This window comes from Paramacrobiotus metropolitanus, unplaced genomic scaffold (genome assembly GCF_019649055.1).
Source record: "Paramacrobiotus metropolitanus isolate TYO unplaced genomic scaffold, Prichtersi_v1.0 Parri_scaffold0000002, whole genome shotgun sequence".
Classification (NCBI taxonomy): Eukaryota; Metazoa; Tardigrada; class Eutardigrada; order Parachela; family Macrobiotidae; genus Paramacrobiotus; species Paramacrobiotus metropolitanus.
In genome coordinates, this window is record NW_026570222.1 from 1,888,345 (window position 1) to 1,908,852 (window position 20,508).

At 40.1% G+C, this 20,508-nt stretch overlaps 4 protein-coding genes across 8 annotated transcripts; 3 read left to right on the top strand and 1 right to left on the bottom strand.

Moving 5' to 3' along the window:
- The first annotated feature begins 352 nt into the window (after positions 1-352).
- LOC129589993 (vacuolar protein sorting-associated protein 35-like) lies at positions 353-4,163 on the top strand. The gene is made up of 5 exons (XM_055484939.1): positions 353-509; positions 582-666; positions 752-802; positions 1,008-1,355; positions 1,799-4,163. Exons 4-5 carry the CDS (start codon positions 1,039-1,041, stop codon positions 3,849-3,851), a joined length of 2,370 nt encoding a protein of 789 aa, XP_055340914.1. The 5' UTR covers positions 353-509; positions 582-666; positions 752-802; positions 1,008-1,038; the 3' UTR covers positions 3,852-4,163.
- On the top strand, positions 4,146-6,860 carry LOC129590133 (uncharacterized). Of its 3 annotated transcripts, XR_008690705.1 has the most exons (6): positions 4,541-4,675; positions 4,832-5,055; positions 5,455-5,607; positions 5,779-5,939; positions 6,199-6,738; positions 6,771-6,858. XR_008690705.1 is itself a non-coding variant. In XM_055485180.1 (5 exons), the coding sequence occupies exons 1-5, from the start codon at positions 4,159-4,161 to the stop codon at positions 6,523-6,525; spliced, it is 891 nt and encodes a 296-aa protein (XP_055341155.1). In that variant the 5' UTR covers positions 4,146-4,158; the 3' UTR covers positions 6,526-6,860. The 3 variants fall into 3 exon arrangements, 2 of the variants coding, with proteins under 2 accessions (XP_055341155.1, XP_055341142.1); XM_055485180.1 differs by lacking the exon at positions 4,541-4,675 and adding an exon at positions 4,146-4,266 and having other exon boundaries at positions 4,914-5,055; positions 6,199-6,860; XM_055485167.1 differs by having other exon boundaries at positions 6,199-6,860.
- A 665-nt stretch (positions 6,861-7,525) lies between these two features.
- On the top strand, positions 7,526-17,760 carry LOC129590063 (pancreatic lipase-related protein 2-like). 3 transcript variants are annotated; one of them, XM_055485050.1, is made up of 21 exons: positions 7,526-7,636; positions 7,980-8,071; positions 10,335-10,404; positions 10,506-10,563; positions 10,623-10,760; positions 11,289-11,346; positions 11,719-11,851; positions 12,615-12,688; positions 12,782-12,841; positions 13,010-13,035; positions 13,291-13,339; positions 13,423-13,468; positions 13,563-13,597; positions 13,674-13,733; positions 13,855-13,913; positions 14,001-14,139; positions 14,247-14,296; positions 14,409-14,479; positions 14,740-14,925; positions 15,304-15,378; positions 17,420-17,760. In XM_055485050.1, exons 1-20 carry the CDS (start codon positions 7,572-7,574, stop codon positions 15,374-15,376), a joined length of 1,542 nt encoding a protein of 513 aa, XP_055341025.1. In that variant the 5' UTR covers positions 7,526-7,571; the 3' UTR covers positions 15,377-15,378; positions 17,420-17,760. The 3 variants fall into 3 exon arrangements, with proteins under 3 accessions (XP_055341025.1, XP_055341015.1, XP_055341033.1); XM_055485040.1 differs by lacking the exon at positions 17,420-17,760 and adding an exon at positions 15,590-15,766; XM_055485058.1 differs by lacking the exons at positions 7,526-7,636; positions 15,304-15,378; positions 17,420-17,760 and adding exons at positions 7,697-7,876; positions 15,165-15,284.
- On the bottom strand, positions 15,372-19,939 carry LOC129590013 (EF-hand calcium-binding domain-containing protein 7-like). Its single transcript, XM_055484983.1, has 13 exons — positions 19,822-19,939; positions 19,657-19,705; positions 19,270-19,406; positions 19,068-19,182; positions 18,865-18,961; positions 18,114-18,254; positions 17,412-17,669; positions 17,054-17,259; positions 16,887-16,973; positions 16,563-16,609; positions 16,246-16,400; positions 15,971-16,174; positions 15,372-15,746 (listed from the first exon to the last, which is right to left on the bottom strand). The coding sequence occupies exons 1-13, from the start codon at positions 19,910-19,912 to the stop codon at positions 15,564-15,566; spliced, it is 1,770 nt and encodes a 589-aa protein (XP_055340958.1). The 5' UTR covers positions 19,913-19,939; the 3' UTR covers positions 15,372-15,563.
- Between the last annotated feature and the right edge of the window lie 569 nt (positions 19,940-20,508).

The following is a 20,508-nucleotide window of genomic DNA, read 5'->3' on the forward strand; positions in this document are numbered from 1 at the left end:
CCGCACCGGAAGTCGGCTTGGGAATTAGATTTGCCAATTATTTTATCTCGCGTATTCTATTTAGCACCACAGGGCAGCACGCGCCGCGTCTCGCTGACGTATCCACCCGGCGTATGCGCACGATCGCGCTGGCGCTGTTAGGCTAAAAAACCTTTGATGCTCATACAGACTACATACAGTAAGTACTTAATCGAAACTTACAAATGAAAATAGTTTAGTATAATTGTAATAAGTAATTTAACAAAAAAAAGAAAATTCAGTAATATCAGCAAATACAGCTCCAGCGTCGGAAATTCGAAATGTACCGGAAATCTGAATAAGTGCAGTACTGTAAGTACTTAAATTTTCGAAGCTTTTTGCGTATCCCTCTTACGCACCCAACACGCTTTCCGTACGTTTAATTTTGGATTCTAAACAAACTGCGCATAAAAACAACATCGAAGTTAATGGGAAAGTAGGGACCGATGGGAGTGTGCGAGTTTTTGAAGCTGAAACGCTTTTGTGGGGGTGTAAGTTTTCCTAATCTTCCGTTGCACGTGGTAGTTCAGTTTATGTAAAACGCAAATTTTACCTGGTTTTAGGCTGATTGACTTCAACATGTAGCTTTACTACAAGATCAACGCCAAAATTTGCTGAAGTTGCGGAACGAAGTCGGAAGTCCTGAACGTAGGTGCCGTGATTTGTTGTGGCACGTGTGAAAACACATAAGTACATTTTTCCAGTTAAATCTGATTCTGTGATAAATGTGCAGTTTCCGTTTCTTCCTCCTCTTGTCCGACTGATCCTGGAACTACCACGTTTTGTAAGTAACCACTCCACGTTTGTTTTTAATATTTAGTTGCGTACTTGAATTTGCTGGTTTATATTGTATGCGGCAGTATGCCGTACGCGTAAGAAGTTGTAATTTAATTCTAGTGTTGAGATCTGACAGTTGAAAATACTTAGAAAGTGCAAGCAATTCAAAATCGGACAAAACTCTAAGTATGTTATTTAATATGGTTTCCTAGGATTCACGACAGCCTCAGCTGCATTACGAGAATGGCTTTCCCTGGCGCTGGAGATGAGCAGGAGAAATTGCTGGAGGAAATATTGCGCATCGTTAAACAAGAAGCATTCCAGATGAAACGGTGCATCGACAAGAACCGTTTGATGGACGCCCTGAAACACGCATCCACTATGTTAATGGAATTACGGACGGGCAGCTTGACTCCCAAAAATTATTATGAGCTTTTTATGGCCGTTTGCGATGAACTCAGCCACTTGCAAGCCTACTTGCTGGAGGAGTTCAATAAGGGAAATCGTATGCCAGAGCTTTACGAGCTTGTCCAATACGCCAGTAACATCATTCCTCGAATGTATGTAGGCTTAGCGACGCTTGTAACAAAAGCTCCATGGGTACACTAACTAGTTCCATGGGTAATATTTCTTAATTTCAGCTGCAGATTAGTCATTGGTGTTTCTTTGGCGGTAATGGTTAATTTGAACAGTTATACCTGTTATACTGTTATAGTGACTGTTATTATTCAAGTGTATTATTTTAGTATATTTCTGCGTTAGCTTGCATTGAAAGTACTAAGATTAATGTGAATTGTGAGTAGACACTGTGTAAGTACAACGATATGGCTGAATGAAGTATGTACCAGTACTAATTTTACAATTGTTAGTTGAATTATTCTGTACTATTCTGTCGGGATACATGCTCAATACAAAATTTTCATACTGATTTCATTTTTGCGATTGTAGTTATCTTGCAAGATTCTAATGGCTTTAAACTTGAACGCGCATTGGTGTCTTTTAGGTATTTGCTGGTTACTGTTGGTGTGGTTTTCATTAAAAGCAACGAAAACTCTCGCAAGGATATTATGCGAGATTTGGTGGAAATGTGCCGTGGAGTGCAGCATCCGCTTCGTGGACTTTTTCTTCGGAATTACCTTTTGCAGGAAACCAAACATGTCCTCCCCGATGTATTGGAAGCGCCAACAGAAACCGCTCCTGACGGCTCACCCATATCTTCCGGCACTGTTTCCGATTCCGTTGATTTTGTATTGACGAATTTCGCTGAAATGAACAAGCTATGGGTGCGGATGCAGCATCAAGGACATTCCCGCGATCGCACTCGACGTGAACGCGAGCGTCAAGAACTTAGATTGTTAGTGGGCACAAATTTGGTACGGTTAAGTCAGTTGGAATCTATCGATGCGGAATCCTTCAAGGGTCATGTTTTGCCGGGCATCTTGGAACAGACTGTCAGCTGTCGTGATGCCATTGCACAGGAATATCTGATGGAGTGTGTCATTCAAGTTTTCCCCGACGAATTCCATCTAGAAACCTTAAATACGTTTTTAAAAGCCTGCTCCGAGCTCCAGCCGGGTGTGAACTTGAAACGAGTTATCATTGCATTGATTGATCGCCTAGCATTGTATTCCCAACGCGAGGACACAAATGGCATTCCTGCTCATCTTCAGTTGTTTGACATTTTCAGCAACCAGATTACGGCTGTCTTTGAAGCTCGCCCTGAATTACCCGTAGAAGATATTGTTGCTCTGGAACTTGCTCTTATAAATCTAGCTCTGAAATGTTATCCGGACCGGACTGATCTCGTGGATCAGGTCCTGCAAAATATTGATGTTATTTTCCAGAAGCTAAGTATTGATGAAGTGCCAGGAGAAAGTGCTGTCTGTAAAGAATTGACGAAACTATTGAAAATTCCGCTGGATCATTATAAGGATATCCTGACAGTTCTTCAGCTGCAAAACTACGCCAAAATCTTGAAGTATTTGGATTTTAAACCAAGAAAGGAGATCAGTCTCTATGTTGCTCATAATATTGTCGATAACGGTACCATTGTGGCTCAACAAGAGCACGTTGAAGCACTGTTGATGATGTTGGCGCCTTTAATTGAGGATCACCCTTCTGCGCCCATTAATCCAGCCGATGACGATTTCATCGATGAACAAACTGTCATTGGCAAATTGATTCATTTCTTACGTCCTGCAGAACTTGATCAGCAATACTTGATCCTGAGCACGGCGAGAAAATTCTTCGGAAATGGCGGAGTGCATCGTGTTCCTTATACTCTACCGACGATTGTTTTCTTGGCTTTCGGCTTAGCGCAAGATTACTATGCAACAAGAGATGAAGACCCAAAATGGAGCAAGAAGTGCCAAAAAATCTTTCAGTTCTGTCACCAGACAATTTCTGCCCTGGCGAAACTGGAGTTGCCGGAAATTTCGGTTCGTTTGTTCCTGCAGGGTGCACTGGCTGTTGCGCGTGTGCCTTTTGAATCGTCGGAAACAGTTGCATACGAATTCATGTCCCAGGCTTTCTCCATCTACGAAGAAGAGATCTCAGACTCTAAAGTACAAATCCTGTGTGTTCTTTTAATCATTGGTACTCTTCAGCAGCTGGGCTGTTTTTCGGAAGAAAGCCATGAACCGCTGCGGACGCAGTGCGCTTTAGCTGCGGCCAAACTGTTAAAGAAGCCAGACCAGTGTCGTGCACTGATCGCTGCGGCTAACATCTTTTGGTCTGGCCGGCTGTCGAATTCCGATTCCGATTTAAAGGATTCCAAACGTGTGATGGATTGTCTAAAAAAAGCCTTGCGCGTGGCTTCCCAGTGCATGGATAACACGGTCAAAGTGCAGTTGTACGTTGAAATAGCCGATGCCTATTGTGTATTCCAGAGTCGAGGTGTTGAGGCAGTGTCGGATGAGATGATTGTGCAGATGATGCAGAAAATCCAGGACGAGCTACCTGCCCTGGATGTCAACGAAGAATCCAACCATATCAACAAACAGTTCCAGAATTGCTTGGACAATTTGAAGAAAGCGAAGCCAGACGTTCCGTTTTAAACCCGTTAGAGCCTTTTGTATTTATTCTTTCTTTTACAGTGATTCTCTTTTAACCCGTAATTTAAAGTGATTTATCGTTAATTCAGTTTTCATTTGTTTTAACAAAGCCTAATGGTTTTTAAGTTATTTTATGATGACGGTTAAATAGCCATAATATATAGTTGATTTAATGATTATTTAGTGCCGAAGTTCAGATACATCGTTTATTGTAGTAATATTTATTTGCATGTTGAGCGAGCGCTTCTGAAAATTTATTTTACCATGCTTTCTTGAACTTTCTTCCAGCGTAATAAAGTTGTCGCATCTCATGTACGCCGAAGCTGCTGATACTGTTTTTCCCTCTGCTCAGAATCTTCTGCTTGCTAAATTCGTGCTACAGTTTAATAGTCAGCCCGCTTTCCATTGTGTTCTTACGGTACGTTCCCATGATGACTTAATTAGCATTTATTGTGTTAAACAGTTAATCTCCCATATTCTAAATGCTACTTTTTACGCCGCTTCATAAAAAGTTTTTCACTGATTGCGGCAGATTGTTCGGATATCACACAAATTAATTATATTTCTTGCCAGCTGAAAGCTTCAGAGTAAAATACCGTGTTTCCATTTGCGTAAAACTTATTGTTAATACAAGTTGAAGTGGCCGCAAAAAGTTCGCGAGACTTGGTAGTATGGTTAGCAAAAAAAATTAATAGGCCTCGGCTACCGGCTAGTTTAAAGTTTACACGCAGTCACAACAGAGACACTGACCAGTGAGGCAGAATGTATTGTACGTGTGTTTATACGGTAGTTTGTACCAGGATCTGCTTTTCTGCGAAGTGTGAACGGTAAGTACTGGCCAGATTGGTTTTGCGGTTTTAATACACGGAGTAAATAAAACAACTTTTTTTATACCAAGTGGTCCAAGTCCAGAAGGAACCCATTTAGTGCAAAAGCTTAATGTGAACAACTGCTGTAAGTTTTTGGTATCATAATTTGCAAAGGGCATTCATGGCTGCTGCAAAGGGATGGTGGATCTTTGCCTGGCTTGGAACAAGTTTTATCATTACCGCTTTAATCATACAGATTATCACCTTATCATGGAGAAACTGGGTCCAGTTAGATTTCGCTGTAACCAACCATACCGTGGATCATCTACAAATCGGATTGTGGGGAGCATGTGTGGGTGGTGCAGAATGCTATTCGTTCCACGGGGAAGGATTGCCATGTAAGTTCGCGTCGTCAGTAAAACTAAATGAAACCTTTAATTACAACTGGCGCAGCAGGCTAACAGAAGACATTTGAGCAATCACAATTTTGGAAAAGACTGTTAATTTTAATTATCCTACGGTCACTGTACGCTGAAAGTTTTAAAGAACAAGATAAATAGTCCAATTGTGCCAGCAATATGCCGAGGATTATTGACCATTTTCAAAAACAGCGTACTTTTCTTTGTGGGATGTCCATGCAAAAATGTCCAGCAAAGAGTGTGTTATCCGTACAAGTATACTAACCAGATAACCGTTGTGATTCAGCACGCTATCAATTATTTGGATGTATTGTTTTTCTGCTTTGCTCGAGCTCATGGAACGGAAGTCGTTAATCCAGGACTGAAGTTTTGTTTCAGGGTATTTGCAAGCAACAGTGTTTCTGGCCATGATTGGAATTTGTTTTGAAGCCCTGATATTTTGTTTGTGCATTGTGGAGCTTTTATATCTGTGGAATGCGAAGGGATTCTTCCCATTGAAACAGTCCCAGCTGTATCTCGCTCTGGTGACTGGTAAGAAAACGAATTTTTGTGCACTATGGTCAAAATGATAACGTGTGAAAAATAATACGGCGGGTTGATCAAAATAATGGTTATTATCCCATGACTCTCCCTATCAGTGATTTGTTGTTGTATTGTAAAATTACTGTACTTTTGTGGATTTTCATGCTTTCTTCCTAATAGTTGTTGTGACGTTAACGATGGCGGTAATTTCCGGTTCCATGACTTTGTCTGGACTGGAAAAGGACATGTGGAAGATCGTAGATGACCAGCTGCATCTGATGGAAGCCGGTTCAAATGTCCGAGTGGGCCGATTTACCGTGTCGCAAGCCTGGGGATACCAAGTTAGTGTCTGTCCCTCACATTCAGCTGCACGGTACTATTGACCAACAACTGACCATGGGCGACAGATATTATAAATTTCCGGATTTCTTACATAAACCGATTTTGTACCGCAGTGCTCTTTTAAACGGCGTCACTATTTAATGCTGCATATTTTATATACACATTCATTAAATTATTACAGTTTTTTATTTATGCCAGTACTATGATCGGAAAGCTTTCTGACTGTTTCAGTTAATTTTATTCTTCGTGGCCCTGTAGGTTCTCGTTTCGATATCCGTTATTTGCTTCGTTATCATTACAAAATCGCAACTGACGCGGATGAGCGCCGTGCAGGACGAAGAAAGACCCGCCAACCAGCGCCGCATTGAAGTTGTGCTCGTGTCGCCGCCGATGTTCCGTGCTCCTAATCTTCAGCTGCAGTACACGCCGCCTCCCGCGTATTCCCCACCCCCCGCATACGATGGTCTGTATCGCCTGGATGAAATGGAAACCCCCTTCATTCTTCGTATCGCCCAGGAGGAAAACGGAGAGTCTCGCACGTGTCGGTCTGGTACGGATGAAGATACGGCCACACTGATAGCCTGACAACTGCGGTGCCAGCATTTTCTGTAGATTTTAATCTCCATATCGTTAACGCCGTAAACCTGATTGGGCTTCTTCGCGAAAAAAAGTGTTTTATTTTAAATTTGGATAGTTTTTTCTTTCAGATTTGGGTGGTTATCGTGCGCCGTGCGTAGATGTTCTGTAACGATTTTGATGATGGAAATAGTTATTGCGAGTATTCCGCATTTAAATACTGTCTGTGTATTTATGACGAGTATTAAGAAGAGCTCATAATTTACGTGCCAATGATGACGTCCTACAGTATGAGGAAGCATATTTGTATTTTGTCCTAGTTTTCGTTTTATAAAGAACCTTGATGCAACGCTTGTGAATGCTAATAAACCAAAGCATAAACTAACAGACTCATTTGGTGCAATGCCTGCATCGACTACAGGTAAAGGGTCAGTTTTTTTGTTTATTGACCTTTAGGTCTTATACTGGGTTAATCCCGGATTCACAAACTACTTTGTACAACAAATCCCGCGCAAAAAAATCCATTGCGGTAGAAGCCGCACTGTCTTTCCTTTCGAATGTCAATGCAGTGCCACCAATGAGCAGCCAGTCTGCTAAACGTAGTGAATAGAATTATCAATAAACAACAGGATAGAGGTGATTTACTTCTGCCTAGTTTAATTTTGTTTTGTGCCGATAGATCTATCTGTGTGAGCCTTTCACAAAAGCGAAGATACCCACTTTGTACCTATACAGTGGGATTTTTACACGGGTACCCTGTCTAGTAAACGTACACTGTTCTAGTATTAAAAACTACTGTCGTCATTTAATGTTGTTTGCCGGTATTTGAAACGCTGACATGTTTATTTTCCCGTGCGGCGCGCGTTACTATACTGCGCTGAGTTCGAGCCATGTTTTCATTGTCAGTGCCCCAGGTGCACATGAGTTAATATTTTCTTATAATATTCGTCGTAAATTGTCACACGTGTGGGTTACGAAATGTTGGTTGTTCCTATACGCTTATACTCGTAGATAACTTCGTCATGTACCGATAACTCCTACGCTGGCGGAAGTCAATGACTATGCGGAGGTTTACGGCGGTAACCGTCACATTCCGCGTCCTCGCTGTAAACTCTGCAAGGTAGAGCAGTATTGACTGATTAACTCCCACGATACGAAATTAACAATGTAAGGCAAAACCGCATTAATGCTTATATTTAGATGATACAAAACGGACATTTTAAAAAATTTGAAGAGAAATATTGGTGTTTGACTGCAGTACTACCAGTAGTGTCTGTTGTTCGACTTATCGTGTATGGTATGACTGTTTCATTACGATGGCAATGTTGCAGAAGAAATTCGTCTCGAATTGGTTAATTAGGTGGGCACTGCTTACATAAATTATGCAAATTAAACCGAATGCTCATTGAATTTATTATTTTTTTAATTATGCCGATATTATAAAAATAAGAATCGATTTTCAGTTTTAATAGGAAGATCGGTGGATGTATGGCCATTGCCTGTATCCTTTACAATTGCACAGATGCCGCCTACCTGAAAGGTCACCGGTCGAAACGTAAGTGCTTCACAAACCGTGTGCTTACTGCTTAATAATAATAACCAACCAACATTATCTTTCTTCCATGTACAGTATAAGTAAAGGTGACTGCTATGCGCCCCGACGAACCGGGCGCATAGAATTTAGTTATGCGCCCCGATGCCCGGGCGCACAGAATTTGGCTTTGCGCCCCGAATGTCCGGGCGCAGAAATATCGGTGATTTGCTGTTTTTCCGAAGATTTTTTATGTTGTATTTGGCTTCTTTTACTGTTTTTATTTAACAACCTGTAAATTTACTGGCTTTAACGCGGACTACGGCAACAACAGCGACGATGCGTAATTATTAAGATTTATTTGAGCACTGGATGCAGACACTGCACCGGAACACGCGTCACCGATGCAGTTGACTCCGTCGTCCTTGCTAAAGCCAACCCCCAGTCTCCTCTCAAAACCCCCAGTCTCCTCTCAAAAGAATGTGGAATGTGGGGGGGGGGCGCAACTACATGATACATGAAAATAATCTTAACTGATACTAAAGTTGATTTACTGCAGTGGACACAATACTGTGACAATAGCAACTAAAATGAACTACAACACAAATGTGCAATCGGTATGCGACATTGTCAGTCAGAGTTGCATTACTCCCCGATTATCGGGATGAACATCCCAACGACACACCCTAATGGCTTTTCTCGGCTTGACACTGGTCATCCAAGTCGTCCAGCCTTGCAACTACCTCCGCTACGTTAAAGGAAGTGGCCCGGTACATGGTACCATATTCGTGTACATACACGAAATCTTTCACTTTCGCGTACTTCCAACCCCTTGTTTGTCTTGTTTATGACATTCTGTAGCCAGATGATTTGTATACACTGGCGAGAAAACCGTTTGTCCGCGCAACATCCGGTTTGGGAGTTACGGCTGGTAGAAAATTTCAAAAGTTTAAATGCATTCAGGTGTAGCAAAGTCTCATTATAGACCGATCTCTTTCAGATTTTGCACGTAAATGCACATACCCACGAAGAACGTTTTCACATCAATTTACTGTTCTATCATGTCTTTCGATTTTTAAAATGTATTTCAAAATCCATTTCAAAATTTGAAAAAAATCATGGAAGTCTGGGATCGGTGTAAAAACGATGTTCATGGCCATTGTGAAGGCCGATAGCTCCGCCTTCATGATTGGCCATTCGCCATTGTGTTTTGCTGTTCTGGGGATTTCCATCCCACACATTGCTGCTGTTTTGACGGACCTACAGCACAGCTGCGCTGGCTGTAGGATCCGATCTCATTAGTCTGGTGTTGCTGCGCCACGGTGCGCGAGTTAGATTTCGGCATTAAAGCCTCAATCCGGGTTCGCCGCTGTTTCGCCGTCGAAGGTACGTGGGCGCCCATAAGGCCCCACGTAACACCATGTGTATTTACGTGCAAAATTTGAAGGAGATCGGTCCGTAATGAGACTTTTGGTACACCTGAATGCATTTAAACTTTTTGGAATTTTCTAACAGCCGTAACTCCCAAACCGGATGTCGCGCGCACAAACGGTTTTCTCGCCAGTGTATACTAATCATCTGGCTACAGAATGTCATAAACCGAAATAAAAATGTGTTTGGGATGCGCGAAAGTGAAAGTTTTCGTGCAAGTACAAGAATTTGGCACCATGTACTGGTCCACTTCCGTTAACCGGAATAAGCTTTGCTAATTCTATGTGCTACATGGAGTGGACTTCTGTGCCATTCTATGTGTTTTGTGCATGGAGTGGACTTCTATGCCGTCCTAGATGACCTATAACAATTATTACCCACAGAACGTGATAAACCAGTGTTATAAGCTTGCTGTAAAGTTGCTGAAAATCAGGATCTCTCAGCTGATTCCGCGATGTTTTGAGTAAGCTTTTCAATAAACCATGCGATAAAATGGGAAATGGGTTAATCGAGTAAAAAATTCAATCAGTTGCCGGAAAAACATAAAAACTTCGATATTTCTGCGCCCGGACATTCGGGGCGCAAAGCCAAATTCTGTGCGCCCGAGCACTCGGGGCGCACAGCAAAAATCTATGCGCCCGGTTTGTCGGGGCGCAGCCATTTCGATAAGTAAAACTAGAAAATTTGAAATTCAAAAAGGTAAATACTATGTTGAAATTACATATTATTATTAAATGTGAATACGGTATATACAGATAGCCGCTTGATTACATGTACGGGCCGGCGGTGTACGCGCAGTTCGTGTCGGCATCCGCGTTAATTTTTCTCACAGTTGTTAAACTGTTATATTGTGCAGGACAGGATAATTGTTGCGGGAATCTTGGATGTTTTGACCTCACGGCTGCTTTTATCGATCTTTTTAAACGGTACATATTTTCTTCCACAAATACCCAAAGTTTTACGCGTAATTTGATATCCATTTTCATTTGGCTAGTTTTGCACTATATATATGTCATGTATTTGTTAGGCCAATAAATCTTTTCCCATCGTGCAATACAAAGGTTGAATTCACACTGAGAACCCAGGTAACCAGCGCGGCGCCTGCGGACAAATTTGTCACAAGTTATACAGATAACTGTTTCAGGACAACGTGGATAATTTGGAAAAACTAAATTACAGCGACATTGATTCTATAAAAAAATCTAATTACCGAGCAGATCGCGAAGGAACAAAATTTATTATTCATGGGTTTATCGATAACGGGGAAAATAAATGGATTTCGGTCAGTATGTGCCGTGGCTACTTTACATGTATATTCTGATTATTGGCGCAACAAAACGCTTTCTTGCTGCAGATCTACAGTAAAGATTAAGCCTTTGCGACTTTTATTCTCGGATTAAATTGCTATCATACTGCGCTAAGCAAATTTTACAAGAGCTCTGGTAAATATTACAATTAGGCACCCTAATAATTAAAGTCATTTTTATGAACTGATTTGTTTACACCCCTCGGTACCCTTTTAAAGCGCTGTCATCAAATTCTCACCTGCAGTAAATCAAAGCGATAACACCCCTTACATTACAAGCTAAATTTAACATTTTTAGAAGGTTTAATGGAGGTTTCAAAAACTACTGACATTTCTGTTACTTTCCCGGTAATCCAGATACAGCTAGCCGGACAGTAGTTTTCTATGTGTATACGTACTAATATGCTTTTGCCTATGTAATACAGTAATTACCTAAAATAAACGACAGTAATAATCGCAGACGTCAATGTGTCTGCGCTTTATAAATTAAATTTTTTTGACCAGGTTATGGAAAGAAAACTACTCGTAGAAGGAGATTTCAATGTTATTCGAGTTCACTGGGGTAAGTTTCTTTGCGGTGGTTTTCGAATGCGCATTGAGCATTATTAGTAATTATTAATTAAAAGCTTTGAGCGGGGTCACTTTGTATTGAATGAATTTTCTGTGAATGGCTGATATATACATACGTTCTTGAGCTTCGAATGCAACTAATCGGCTAATACATACGTTCTTCTCGGCTAATACATACGTTTTTGTGATTTCTTGGTGGAGCCGAAAATATCGCAATCATAGGCTTCCAATTCTGTTACACTGCAAAAGGCACATCAGGGGAGATATCGAAACTCTTTTTGATTTGTTCGAGTCAACAGCTGACCGACGCTCACTAACGATATCAACTTCACTGCTGCTTTGTAAGTTAATTTTGTAATTGTAGATAGCGGAAGCCTTCTTACATATTTTCAAGCTGCGGCTAACTCCAGAGTGGTCGGATCCATAACTGCAAAACTAATTCGTTTGTTGAATGAGCTGGGTCAAGATTATGCTACCGTTCATCTAATCGGTCACAGGTACAGATACAAGGCCACAAGGTTTCTAGCTTTTTTATTTTCATCCTGTACGTGTGCCAGTTTTAGTTGCGCGCTATGTCTTTTGTTATACAGCAACACAACAAACCGTTTAAGGGTATCGATATCGTCGTAGGATTGCATTTGATGAAATCATGTTATAAAGTTAGAATAGAAATAACCTTTTAGTCAGCTATGTACACACCTTCCCATCCCTGTATATTCTAGACACCCCTTTTCACACCCCGTATGCGATAAGCACTCGTATTAGTCAACTTCAAAATAATTTAAATTAACCTACCTATACTGTTTTACAGAAATGTTTTCTCTATAAATGATTTTATCACAACTGGCTGCTTGCAACGTTTCGGGATTAGTGAGTAATAAGTACACAAGTTCGTTCGTGCATTCGTCTGAGTGCCTGGGTTTGTTGAGGGAAGTGGCCCGGTACATGGTACCAAATTCGTGCACATGTACGAAAACTTTCACTTTCACGCTCTCCCAAACACGGTTACAGGGTGGCTGTAATAAACGCGGCTGCGGGTTAAAGGGTGTCTAATTGTCTATAACGTTATAGACAATTAGACAGGGAAACGGGTCTCTGCGTTTCCGATTTCATGGCACCAGAAAATCAAGTGATTGGGCTGAACCCGTTTCCGAGTAGGTTACCAGTTCCCGAGTAAAACAGCCTGTATAGAAACCGTTATAACGGTTTCTGTACAGTAAACTGACAATGAATCGTATGATTTATTAATTAATTTTTCAGCCTTGGCGCCCATATTGCAGGATATGCTGGCGAACAAGTGAAAATTGGACGCATAACTGGTCTGGATCCAGCTGGTATATGAAGTTAGATGTACAAATATCCTCTCGCACTCTACGCTGATATGGTGTTAATTCTCCTAACCATAGGAGTAAATCTGTTATGCTTAGGTTTATATTTCAAAGACATGCCACCATCCGTTCGGTTAGATCCCACAGATGCTGACCTAGGTACGGTGTAACTGCACGCTAATTAAAAGTTGCAGACGCGACATTCACAGTCAGCATAATTCAGAAAGTACAGTAGAAGTATGTTTTTCTGTCACCATTGCTAATTATCATCTGGCAGGGTTGAAAAGCGAACCAGTCGAGCCGCATTTAAAACAAATGTATTTGCAGTGGACACAATTATCACCGACGGTCGGGTAAGGAAACCAATACAAAGAACAATTTTCATGTTTCCGAACGTCCGTAATTTTCTTACCTATTTATAATATATCAGCGCTGGAAAAGTGTTACGAATATTTTTATTTGTCTCTACAATAGTCAACGATTTTTTATCTCGGAAATTTATTGGAAACACATTTTTCACTAGTAGTAAATCTTTCGCAAAAACCTTATCGCTAAAAAGCGCAATTTTGTTTAATAATAATAAGCTTTACACCGTCGGTGAATTGCAGGATATCCTTAAACTGGGATATGGCGCGTTGCAAGCTATGGGACATTTTAGTATGTCCTCTTATATATTACATACATATAAAAACTCTTAAAATAAATGTGTTTTTGTGTTGACATCGGCATGATAATTGCAGACTTCTTTCCAAATGGTGGAATAAACCAACCCGGTTGCGCCCGAAAGTATGTGCAACTTTAAATGTTTTGTTTTGTTGTAAATTTTCTTATAATAATGCTACGTGTACGCGTAATGTTTTTTCCAACGTCTTATTTTTAGCCTTTTAACCAGTCTATTCAAGTTCGAAAATTCAGGTAAAATTATGGAACATGAATGAACATTAAAGCGACAACCTGCATATATATATACAAATGCGTTCCGTGTTTGCAGATTTTGCCGGCACTGACGTTTTGGGATGCAGCCATTTTCGTGCCCCGCTCCTCTTTAGTGGTAAATCGTAATTTAGATTGGTAGCACTTTCAAAACTAGAACACAATTTTCAATATTGTTTTATAGTTCTTCGTGTTACCAATATACGTAAAGTAAAGTTTGATGCTGTGTTTGTTGGTAGATACTGTTGCCAGTCCGTTGAGCAACTGTTTGGCCGTGGAGTGCGATTCTTACGAAAACGTACAAATACAGTTTTGAAGTGATCCAGAAAAAAAATCCGAGCTCACTGTTACTAATTTGCCGTAAAAATTATGTGTTAAATTTCAGTACAAGATGGGGAAATGTTTTTCCTGCAACTCCCGATCTTGTATTAGTATGGGCTTAAATATGGGCAAAAACGCTACCAAAGCGAGTGGACAAACTAAGTCGTTCTTTCTGGATACTGATACAGGAAGTCCTTACTGCGGTAAAAACGAATGTCAAAATACTGAAAGTGAAAGAAACTTAACATGTCAAAATATGACTGATGTGCATGATATCATGGACTGCTCGAATTTACTGTACTTTATTCAGGTACATCATTCCGTATTGTTTTTGGTTTGGCGGATGAGCAGTCACTTTCGGTAAGTGTTTCGTAAATAGGACACATACCGGTACATACACTGGCAAATGGCAGCGAGTAATAAAAAACAAATGTAGATATGTCCACTTTATGCCCACTTTAATATTTTACAGGGAAACGGGTTTCTGCGTTTCCGATTTCATGGCGCCAGAAAATCAAGTGATTGGGTTGAACCCGTTTCCGAGTAGGTTACCAATTCCCGAGTAAAACAGCCTGTAGGAAAAACGTTAGTATAACGTGCAACTACCGCTAGGGTGGGTGAACGGATGTGTGTCGATTTTAGCCGTTTCCTAACGTTTAGCTAACGTTTTGTTTGCAAATTGTTTTACTCGGGGTTACTATACTGCATGTAAAACAGACTCGAAAAAATTAAAGTACACACATCTTCCTCGATGTTTTAAACTTGACTACGGAATCAGTAATACATGAAATTTTTTTTGCCAGGTCAGTTGACCTGGCTCCGGGACGGTCGTACACCTTTATTATCTTGGCACCTTCGAATATTGGTCCTCTAAAAGCAGTCTCTATAACCTGGAAGTACGAAAGGTCATTATTACATGTATTCGATTACCTGCGGACATATAAGATCAAAATAAAAGAATCTATGGAAGTCCAGCCGTTAAATGGAAGGTACGAGTCATCTCTTGCAAGTTTTACATTCAAATGCTTGCTTTGCAAACGGCCAAATCAAAAGCTTGAAATTGCTTAACCAACAAAAAATTATCCAAATGTGTTCATTTTACTACACTTTGCAAAGTGGTAGTTGTACCTAATAATATTTACTTCCTGGAAATTATTGTTCCTACTAGTGCTGCAGCCTGATGCTCTTTTGAAGTACGAGTGTATGCAATGCAGTTTGTACTTCGTAGCCACATCAATAGGACAATCTACCATGTCAGGATCCTTGAGCGTTACTTTTGTGGCACTTATGTCGCGCTCTATTAATGGCAGCGCAGCTAGTCCAGGGATACTCCATATTTTTAAAATACCTACTGTTCTCTTTTCCAGAATTACTTCTCTAAGGACAAGCGACAAAGAGATTTACGAAGATACTCCAGCAAAATATCAGCTGCATGACTGAAGGTATGATGTTTACGCCTTAATTTATACGCCCCAATGTTAGTATAATTTTACGGCGAGGGTACTGTACTGATATGTTCATTTATTGACTAGAATTTATAATAATTTATATACTGGTACCATAACAGCATCATACAATGTCATCTGCGCGAGTAATTTTTGTTCGTCTAACAATAGACAGAAATGGTTTACACAACCTTAACGGCTTCTTTAGTATTTACTCGCCAAGGATTCTGCTTATGGATGGGCACGAAATGAATAATTAAACTTGTTTTCTTGGGAGGAATCGTCATTTCCAGCGGCAATTTTTTACTGGGCCGACAGTTTTCCATTTCTTTGACATCGCACTCCACAAACTGAGTTTTCGCACCCTAATAAAATAACGAACTCATCTGTTTCCAGGTTCTGATCTGCTTTTATTATAAAAACACGTTGTTACAATTTTCTTTCGCACCGGTATAGTCCAGTAATATTACAGAAAACCTTAGTTCTCATGCATATGCTTATAGCTACAAACATAGTGATACCGTTGCCATAATTTTGTCCAACAACTATACAGCTCAACGTATAAGTACGTGACCGTTTACAAACGTACCCTGTTTTCCACAACCAAACTAACGCGGAGACCATTGGTGACCTTATACATTATGACATCTTCTCCGATATCCTGCGCCACTCCAAGTTCAGATGCCGTACGAATGATAGCTTTTTCGGAAGTGGTTGTGACTAGTTTCATCTCGGTAGGTGTTATGCGCGGATTGCAGTTCGATGCAGTCAAAAATACAACGAATGGCATTGTCTAAACAAAACAAATAATAACAAACGGAAGGGTGTCCAAAATAAATTTGTTTGTGATATTAATTAACTTACTCTATTCAGAACTAGTTGCCTGTTGAATCCCATCGATTCCAACATGATCCACATATCGGTAACATCATCGTTTTTGGCACAATCTGTGGCTTCGTTGATGTGAAGCTTCATAAATCCATCCCGAGTCAGCTGGTCGTTGTGAACGGGAAAACTAGCTGTAAAGATTTCGATGCCACCATTGTATGTAACCTGTATACACGGTGAAATCGAAGACAATACGAGTACATAAGCTGTATGTGATGTGCACTCGACGAAAAAGCACAGAGAATTCCAAACTATTTTTAGTTATTTCATTTAAAAATTTATTTTGATCTTACTTGTTACGACATTCCAATCGTCGTCTCTTACAATATCTCCCGTTGATCTAACGAGAAAAATGTTAAACCAGGATGGCATAAATGTTAACAAATGTATAATCATTTACGGACATGTGCCGCTGGTATATATTTGGTGTCACCTGCGTTTAGGCGAGAAAAATGAACAAACAAAGATCGATGCGTTAATTAGTGTACTTTCCTTATCATAAATCTCTAATGACTACGGAACACGGAGTGTTTAAACTTCGTCTTCGAAAACGACAACTGTAAAGGGGAAGCGCAAAGAAAAACGCACCCTATTAAAAGTTGCTTATGTGGACGTACCGCTTTGCAAAAATATCGAATTCATTTCTGCTAATGTTGTCGTTCCCATCCAGATCGGTTAACTCAAATACCGCCTCCAATGCATTTCTAAAAATTAAGCAGAGGAGAATCATCCCCCTGATCGAGGAGGGTACTCTATCCAACCATGAAGAAAAAATCAAGCCTACGAATATTCCTCAGATAGCTCTAACAGTTCCCCATCTCCCAAATGGTAAAGCGGAATTCCAGTGGAATGATCCGAATCTGGTGCATCTTCATTGTGATGATTGGTTGTCGACTGTAGCTGTGGTTGCGAAGAAAACCAAGCTCCTGTGGTAAATGGAACCAACGTGTACTGACCCTTAGCGGCTTTGGTGCGAAATGTGAATCTACACTGCAAAACAATTAGCAGCAAAATTAAGCAGGCATAAAATAAATTAAGATTTTTCACATAACGAGCATCTTTTTATGAAAGGTCACATAACTTCATTAGTGGAACGTCCTTAATTATTGCATAATATTAATGCCTCAGATTAAACCGTTTACCTTTTCAGCGTCTGCTACGTTGGTGAATGCCGTTAACTTTTTATGACCACTGGAATCGGCGTCCCGCAGTAAAAACAGTTCGGCATCAATATTATTAAATGCCGGGTCAATACTTGGATTTAAGAGTGGCAATGAGACCAATTGTATGGACACAGTTAATTCCGTATCTTCGCTTAAGTACAAATCATACTGATGCGCAAAAAGATGACTGGCATCGTCGAAGACCATAAAGCCGCGCGCGTGGATGCAAGCGCAATCCTGTAAACAGGAACTTCTAGTCTAAACAGAAGATACCTTTTCACCTGCCGTGCAACGCCTACGAGATCTATTTGTGTCCATCACGTCGATGTCGTACGTCACTCCACGACGAACCATTATACTGATTAAAGCAATCGATATTTGTTTTCTCGGCCGTATAAGCAATAATTGTACATTATGATGATACGCTGACATAATAAATTATCACAAGATAGTTTATGACCGACGTACATCTATATATGTATCATGTGCTACATATCCAGTTGGCCCATTAACCTTATGTGATTTTTACAAGGTCAACTTTGCTATAACTACGCAAGTAAGAGGTGTATATGCCCGTTATACCGCCATAGAATCACAGCAGTACAACATGTACATGCTCGTTTTCTGTTTTGTTTCGACCTGCGATCAAATTAAACAAGAATAAAATCAATTGTATTTTACCCTTGGCACTCGTTTAGTGTAGGCGCTGATCACTTGTTCGAATGACTCGCGGAACGAACCAACTGGACGACGATCCGCGATCAAATGACCATCGTGAATTCCAGCGCATTGCTCTGCAGTTTGCTCGAACGAAGTCCATAGCTGTAATCACACTATTTATTATTGTACATTAAATTTTTCATTCAAAAAATCTGGAAACGAAAAATCGAGTATTACGTCTATAAAACAAAAACAAATTTAAACCAAGCATAGATGGCTGTTACATTTAATCGTGACTGGTTACAGAAAAGCCATACCCATATCCATATCCTCTAAACGTAGATATTATTCTACCCGTAGATCTATTTGCAGAAATTATGTATCTCTGATATTACCGTACTCCTACATATTTCTAGATCAATTAGATTATGGTTTTGATACTTATTAGAGATAACTCTATTGTGCGAAATCATTTGCAACCATATATTAATTTTATTTCAAAATATATTCAGGCAGCTAAATACAAAATGTTTCATAATTGCTGCACATGCGTTTGGAAAACTGTGAGATATATACTTACTACCCTATATACGCTTTCGATCACCAAGTTTACGGTGTTTAGAAACCTTTTTTGGCATCGCAGAGGAAATTCAAAAAAGAACCGACGGCTTACTGTATAAGTGTTTAAGTAATAAGAGTATATAGTATATGGAGAACACGGCATTGTATCGTTATAAAATTGTATACGATAGCATACTAACAATTCTTGTACCTCAAGGAGGTTCACATGGCCGCTATTAGTGTGACTTAAGATAATTCGATCGATTTCATCCAGAGGAAGAGACTCTGGTCCAGATGTCAAAAGCTCACTGCATATACAAAAAACAAAGCAATGACATAGGACAGAGAACGACACATGGTACAGCAACGATAAGAACCATGAATTATAATATGCGTTAGAGCCGCTTTGTTTACCGAAGACTTTCCGAAGGAACAAGATAATTTTCTTTGCCGTACAAAGCACGTACAGCCTTGAAGAATTCATCCTGTGTTGTATTGGGAATGCTTTTGGAAATTTCTTTAAAGGTTTCTAAAGGAACAGCGACACCATTGTTGACAGAAGGAACTTGGATTCTCATGGATCTTCAATTTACCATGCCACTGGCTGTCGACTTACCGAAATCCAGAACTTTATTGTTGTCGCTGTATTTGCTCCAGTATTGCTTCGCTTCGGTCCTGGTCGGATTTTTGCCGGTTCTTTGCAGTGCAATCCACAGCTCACTTGCCGATACCAGAACATTCCGTCCTGGTTGTCTTACCGAATCAAAAGCCACTTTGTGGTCACACATTCCAGTTACGGTGACTTAATTTAGTATCATTAGGTGCAAACGAAGAAGTACCCCTGAACTTATCTCTTAAGCAAACAGGAAAAAAGTCAGCTGAAAAAAGAGCTCCGCTTTACCTCCTCAGTTTGATAAAGTTTTTAATTAACTCTCTTATTTTAAGTTCTGCCGCTGTTCATTTTGTAGCCCACAAGATGCTTGTACAGATGTATTGTACATACATTTTATTGGCAAAGTGCTGGTACGGTGCTGTGGAGTGCGGAATGTCACCTGAAAGGGAAAACTCTCAAATAAATCGATGAAAGGTGCCTATATGAGCACTGTCGGATGGTGATCGTTTCATGGTGCATAATTATAATATGCAAAAACTAAAGATTTCGGAGCACCTTGATGTTTGTGTGGTAGCGCAAATAAATATGTTAAAACATACTTATAGCTACCAAATAAAAACAACCGTAACCAGTTTACCAATAACATTTACCGCAATTGTAAGTTTCGCTTTACTGCCTTTGTTTTGCAGTACGTAAATGCACTGTATTGCCTTTGCCGCCGTTTACTTAATTTGCTTACTTACATTACGCAGCGACATTGGAAGTCTGAACACCGTCAGCTGTTGTTCCGTTGACCGGCTATCTTGTACCCTACCGAATTATAAACCTTTATCTCATTTATCGGCCTTTCACAGTCAATTGAATTTTGAATATCATCGCACAGTATGCAGTTACGCAAAATTAACAACAGTTATTAATTTATTATTATGGATTGGCATAGTGCTGCAAATGCGGACGACTGGTTGAACATCCAATAACATTTGTAGCCTCAGAATTTGATCATGAAAATTACGGAAACAAATATATTCGTACAGCGTAAATATATGATTCTGTCACGGTAATTCTTAATTGTTGATTTTTGCGTACTCCTGAGTCGTGCAGTAGAGAAAAGCATTTCTGTAGTTTTTGGAACTACACTAAAACAAACCTAACAAACCCTTAACGTGAAATACTATTTTGCATTTCACATTTCATTTCACTTCACACTCTATGATCACGGAGAGCAAAAGCTGATTGCTTATT

Bases quoted from the DNA above. Each gene is read 5' to 3' on its own strand.
- LOC129589993 (XM_055484939.1), top strand. From the start codon at position 1,039: ATGGCTTTCCCTGGCGCTGGAGATGAGCAGGAGAAATTGCTGGAGGAA. The intron at 1,356-1,798 runs GTATGTAGGCTT...GGTGTCTTTTAG, and splicing joins AGTAACATCATTCCTCGAAT to GTATTTGCTGGTTACTGTTG.
- LOC129590133 (XM_055485167.1), top strand. From the start codon at position 4,611: ATGTATTGTACGTGTGTTTATACGGTAGTTTGTACCAGGATCTGCTTT. The intron at 4,676-4,831 runs GTAAGTACTGGC...TAATTTGCAAAG, and splicing joins TTTTCTGCGAAGTGTGAACG to GGCATTCATGGCTGCTGCAA. The intron at 5,608-5,778 runs GTAAGAAAACGA...TCTTCCTAATAG, and splicing joins GTATCTCGCTCTGGTGACTG to TTGTTGTGACGTTAACGATG.
- LOC129590063 (XM_055485050.1), top strand. From the start codon at position 7,572: ATGACTATGCGGAGGTTTACGGCGGTAACCGTCACATTCCGCGTCCTC. The intron at 10,405-10,505 runs GTACATATTTTC...TGTATTTGTTAG, and splicing joins TTTATCGATCTTTTTAAACG to GCCAATAAATCTTTTCCCAT. The intron at 11,347-11,718 runs GTAAGTTTCTTT...TTGTAATTGTAG, and splicing joins TGTTATTCGAGTTCACTGGG to ATAGCGGAAGCCTTCTTACA.
- LOC129590013 (XM_055484983.1), bottom strand. From the start codon at position 19,912: ATGTTATTGGTAAACTGGTTACGGTTGTTTTTATTTGGTAGCTATAAG. The intron at 16,974-17,053 runs GTAGGCTTGATT...CTTAATTTTTAG, and splicing joins GAGCTATCTGAGGAATATTC to AAATGCATTGGAGGCGGTAT. The intron at 16,401-16,562 runs GTAAGATCAAAA...AAATCTTTACAG, and splicing joins CGATTGGAATGTCGTAACAA to CTAGTTTTCCCGTTCACAAC.